The sequence below is a fragment of the Purpureocillium lilacinum genome (assembly GCF_023168085.1).
Source record: "Purpureocillium lilacinum CBS 284.36 DNA, scaffold_3, whole genome shotgun sequence".
Classification (NCBI taxonomy): Eukaryota; Fungi; Ascomycota; class Sordariomycetes; order Hypocreales; family Ophiocordycipitaceae; genus Purpureocillium; species Purpureocillium lilacinum.
Genome location: NW_027072113.1, coordinates 1,805,932 through 1,811,003, shown reverse-complemented (window position 1 = coordinate 1,811,003; position 5,072 = coordinate 1,805,932). Strand labels below are relative to the sequence as shown.

At 56.4% G+C, this 5,072-nt stretch overlaps 1 protein-coding gene across 1 annotated transcript; it reads right to left on the bottom strand.

Annotated features, from left to right (window-relative positions):
• Positions 1-1,577: 1,577 nt before the first annotated feature.
• On the bottom strand, positions 1,578-3,082 carry PLICBS_004151 (uncharacterized protein; the record flags this gene model as incomplete). Its single annotated transcript, XM_065600448.1, has 2 exons — positions 1,578-2,159; positions 2,288-3,082. The coding sequence occupies 2 exons, from the start codon at positions 3,080-3,082 to the stop codon at positions 1,578-1,580; spliced, it is 1,377 nt and encodes a 458-aa protein (XP_065456520.1).
• Between the last annotated feature and the right edge of the window lie 1,990 nt (positions 3,083-5,072).

The window sequence follows — 5,072 nt, the reverse complement described above, 5'->3', positions numbered from 1 at the left end:
CACCACAAGCCCTGCGAGCTCCACACCACTTGTCCTGGAAGCCGATTTGGCTGCACACCACTCATCCTGCAAGCCTACATGCACCACACCACTCAGGCTACAAGGGCTGCGTAAGGGATGGAGATCCAGAAATCGCTCTGGTTCTTCGTGCTCGCTACCCAGTTCCCCCGAACTCTCTGCAAGTTTCATCGCACTCAGGTCGAATCACAGAGTTACTAGTGATGGCATCCATGACGCCCGAGCAAGAACTCCCACTGCCCTGCACGGACGCTTTTCACCCGTGTCGATGAACAACTAACTAACTGGCGGTGGCCGGCATAAGCAAGGCTTCGGCTTCACTACGTCTGCCACCACGCCCCCAACGTCAAAGGACGATGCGGTCTACGCAGTTCCGGCGTCGCCTACCGGTACCGTAGTGCCCGTCTCGTGCCGGAAGACGACGTCGGAGTGCATCATAGCCTGCGAACTGTTCGGGCGCTTCGACTAAAGAATGACCCCACGTCGCACGCAATGCTCAATTGTCAGCGCCAAGTAGGCGAGCCGTGTACGTCGAACAACACCACCGACAGCGACAAAGACCGAGCATGAAGTGGTGTCAGTCAACACCCTACGAGATTAGATACATGTTTTGTCGGGCTTCGTGGCGACGTAATAAACAAGAGACCCGTCCCAAGGCACTTGGGTAGATGGAGGGGTGGCATCTCCGTCCACAGATGGGACGTAGAAGGCCCCGGCCATGAAGGCGACCGCCATTGTTCACATCGTCCATGACCGTGCACATTACCGCCCAGTCGTCCGCCATCCGGCGTTTGTCGCAAACCGAAGTGCGGCCAGGGGGGTTCAAGCGTCTGTTGGAGCGCTACGGCCGCTTCTAGGCCAGCGTGTAAAATGACAAGATCTTTCCCCAGGTCATACTATAGGAAAACAACCCTGCATGCCAGACAAGTGCCTCCTTGTATAGAATGTCATGTACGTGGGTCACGAAGAAATTGCACCAAGAAACGTTGTCGACGAACATGGCTTCAACTACCTGTCAGTACCTGGCCGTCCAATGCCTCGGGATCCGCAGACATTCGCAAACGTCTGTCATGTTGTTTCCTACGATGGCGTCGACATTCGCCACAGTCTGTCTAGGTATGTGCCGTTGGGGGGAATCGTACAGCCTTATACGGGCCAGGCGGGGTATTGCAAGGCAGCGCATCCGAGGTGGAATACGTCGCGGTGCTAAATGGCAGTTATAGAGTGACTCTCTCTGTCAGCACCGCCCTTTCACTGTGAGGTCTAGCGAGGTAGTCAGTGTGAGCGGCGCAATGGCAGACAGACTTGACACGGCGGTAAGACGTCGCATCATTGTGGAAGGCAGTGCCCATACACTCTGACATGGCCGAGGCAACTCAAAGCCCCTCAGCATAATTTTTAGAGAATGCAAGCAATCTCGCCAAGAGGTACGGAGGGCGCTGGCGTGTCCGCCCAGTTCAAGCACGGGCGTCAAGACTCATCTTCCGTAGCGTTGCCTGGTACTGAGCGCTGTCCGCCCATAGCAATTCTTATACATTCGCCGATGGAGTCTGCGAGCCTTAACCTGGCCCTGTGTGCGGTGTGTAGCCCCTAGGGGTCTGGTTCACCAAGTACATGCCGTAACCGGAGCCATTCTGCCTGTTAAAGGACACGGTAGGTTCGTCTTGGCCAGCTCTTGGCTGCTGGACGTGAAAGGCAGGTGACTGGGCTTGGTGTACCGACTCGTACTGGGTTGCGTAAGCCCCAATGCTATGGCCTAGAGTCTGTGACCATATGGGCTGATTGGTATAGTAGTGTGACTGAAGAGACTGTTGATACGGGTTCTCCTTCAACGCTTGTGGAGGGTGCGTCGGAGGCACGCGCGGCTGGGTAGCAGCAATTGAGGCAGTCGTGTATGCCGATATGTGCGGACGGCCGGCAGTGGCGATGTGGTCGCCAGAGCCAGCAGGCTGCTGCTCATTTGTGCCAGGGGCCGATGGCTGCTCTGGACGGTGCGGCCAATCTGTTTGCATGTGGTCGTACGGTGTGTCGCTCTGGCAACTGGAATATCCACTGACCCCGACAAGGTCAGGTGGCGGCACCCGAGCTTCGTGTGCGGTCGAGATCATGTCCATGGCCGGGCGGTACAGCGGGCCAGTGATCTGTCGACTTGAACTTCCATTGCCGGTGTTGCTCCAATACCTTGGGTAGGCTCCACTAGAATACGTCGAAGCCGCGACCGAGCCGGGCGTTGCTGCTGTGTTCTTCGGTGGGCCGTGGTGCCTGCAACCTGAGATCGTGGTGCATCAGGCTGCGATGGCGTTTTGGTGGCTGTACTGAAGGCAACTTCTGTGCGGGGTGAGGACGGCAAGTGCGTGTTTGTAGGCTCGGCCATGGCGCGGCTTTGGGAGCCTGGTCGCTTTTCGCCCGCGGGATCGGCTTCGGTGAAACCCTGCTTGCGCGCCAGCGTTTCCCAATAGTCGTCACGGACCCTGCGCCCATCCTCAATAACGCGGCTGCCAAACTGTCGAAACATGGATCGGGCCGTCACAATGGCGATCTGCCTGGAGCGGAACGAGGATGGAAGGATCTCACGCTGCACGAGGTCGTCCTTCTCGACTTGGCTGGCGACGATCTTAAACAACGACCGATTCTTGTTGAATAGCAGATAAGAATCTCGGTATCCTAGCTTTTTAGCGCATCCGGTCGCCAGCATAAAAAGTTTGTCGCCTCGATTAGCGACAAGAAACGTCCTACACCGGTAGCGTCTTCCGCCTAGAAGTTGGCCGTTGGCCATGACCTTCTTCTCTCCAAATTCGTCAACCTCTCGCGGAAGGTATTCATCACCCATCTGATTCAACTGGTCTGTCGCGTGGTCTCTAGGATTCGGGAGGGCCTTGGGCGGCGACCACGTCGTCACTGTCTTCGGCGGCTCGGGCGGTGTTGCCGAGCGCTCGGCGGTCGCATGATCGGGCGTGTTGGTCCTTTGCGACGCAGGGGTTTGCGGCGGCTGGTCGCGGTGGTCACCTGACGCCGTGCCCGGCGACGAAACGAATGAGTTTCCAATTGCCTCGGGTGACTCCATTTCGTGAGAGCGTTGTCGTTTCATTGTTTGCTTGTGCTGGCTTTTCTGCATCGCAATGAGGAACAGTCAACGCGGCGGTACTCGCAGTATCGGGAGCTGCGGCTATCAGTGGACGAACACGAAGATGGCAGCGGCGCTGGCGTATCTGGATGTACTGTTAGACTGTGTCGCGCCGCATGCAGCCCAGGGCCGATTGTGGCGGAGATCGCTCACCTGAGATAGGCTACCAAGCGTGAGTTGGTCAGAGCTCGACTTGACAGGCCAACTGACGACCAAATCGATGTCGTGCGCTGGACTTGAGGGAGTTGTGAGGCGATGTGAACAGCAACTTGTACTGTAGATGCTCGCGAGGTCATCCACCTGGGGATGTACTGTATGAGCGGAGAGTTCCACAACAGCGCTCAGCGTGGTGTTATCGTTGTTTTGTTTCTAGGCGGTTGCTGCCTTGACGGTACAGTAATGGGGCAACGACAACCGTAGCGGCTCTCGAACGCAAAAGCAGGCCGACAACGCGGGGTGTCGCTCATAGACCCTTCCGCGGCCGCACGACTTCGCAACTTAGCAGGGGTAGGTTCTGGCCTCTGAAGACAAGAAGCGTTGTGGTTCTGACCGTCAGCGGTAAGAATTAGCGCTCAACCCATTCCTGCATGCTGGCAAGGCCAAATGGGTGTGAAGCGAAGTGACGTGGTGTGAAGCCAAGTAAGGTGGTGCGCAGCGGAAAGAGCAGGATGCGTGATGGTGGGCAGCAAGATGGTGTGGAGCAATTGAGATGGTGTGGAGCAATTGAGATGGTGTGGAGCGATTGAGATGGTGTGGCAATTGAGATGGTGTGGAGCAATTGAGATGGTGTGGAGCAATCGATGGTGTGAAGTGAAACGAGATGGTGTGAAGCGAATCGAGATGGTGTGCGGGTCAGCTAGGCGCCTCTTCTGGCTGCCAGACAAGGGCAAGCAAATGCGCAGCGACACGCCCAACGCCGTGGCAAGTTCTGATGAGGCCTCGACCGCACGAAGGCAAAGCCCCTGCTGTGCTATTGCAACGGACACTGTCTCGTCTGTTGAAGGGACTACCTGAGCCGCGGCCGGTGCTGCACTTTGCTATCGATTGAACTCGCACTCTTCACGGCGACCAACGTCTCGCCAGCTTACTGGGCACGGAGGGCACCGGGCCACTACTCATAAGGAAGCAAGTCATCATGTCGACATATCAGCCTAGATCAAAGAAGGCTCGTCCCGAGTCTCAATATCATCTCACGTTCCAACTTCTGCAGAAGCCGGATTCCTGGAAAGTGCCTGCAACGACAAGAAACATGACAAGATATGGATATAGCTCATCCAGTGCAGCATATGCGTCTCCGGCCGGCGAATCAACCTATTCACGAACGATCATGACGTGCACATCATGCAGACAGCAGAAGGTGGGTCGCGTGTACTGGGCTTCGAGCTAGAATGCGAATGTCGCTGCAGGTTCGATGCAGCGGTTTCCAAAATACGACGCAAGGAAAGTGTCACTGATGCTATTGTCAAGGGCAAGAATGCACTTTCAAGCCAATCTCAGACGACATCGCCGATGCCCTCGCCGAGAGCTATACGCACGGTAGGCGGGATCGCTGGCTGGCTGATCCAGCAGGAGTAGTAAATACGGACAGAAGCACCTTTGAATTGGAACCACGATCACTACAGCTATGAGCGAAACTGGTTTCCTCCCCCATACTCTCTCTTTTGTACTATTCTAGGAGCTCGGCCATCAGCGACACCAGCAAAAGTGGGTCGGGTGTTGCAAAAAGAAGTGTGTGCAGGAGGACGGCGGTTCCGCTCACAGCTGTACACCCGCAAATTAACCTCTACCACCCAGCCGCGTTTCAAGAACAATGTTGGACCGTCTATACGACGGCAGACATGCAAAGCGCCCGACGACCAGACCGACAAGCGACCCTGGGCGGGTACATACACCGCGCTGAGACCTACGCTGACGAACTCGCAATGGATAC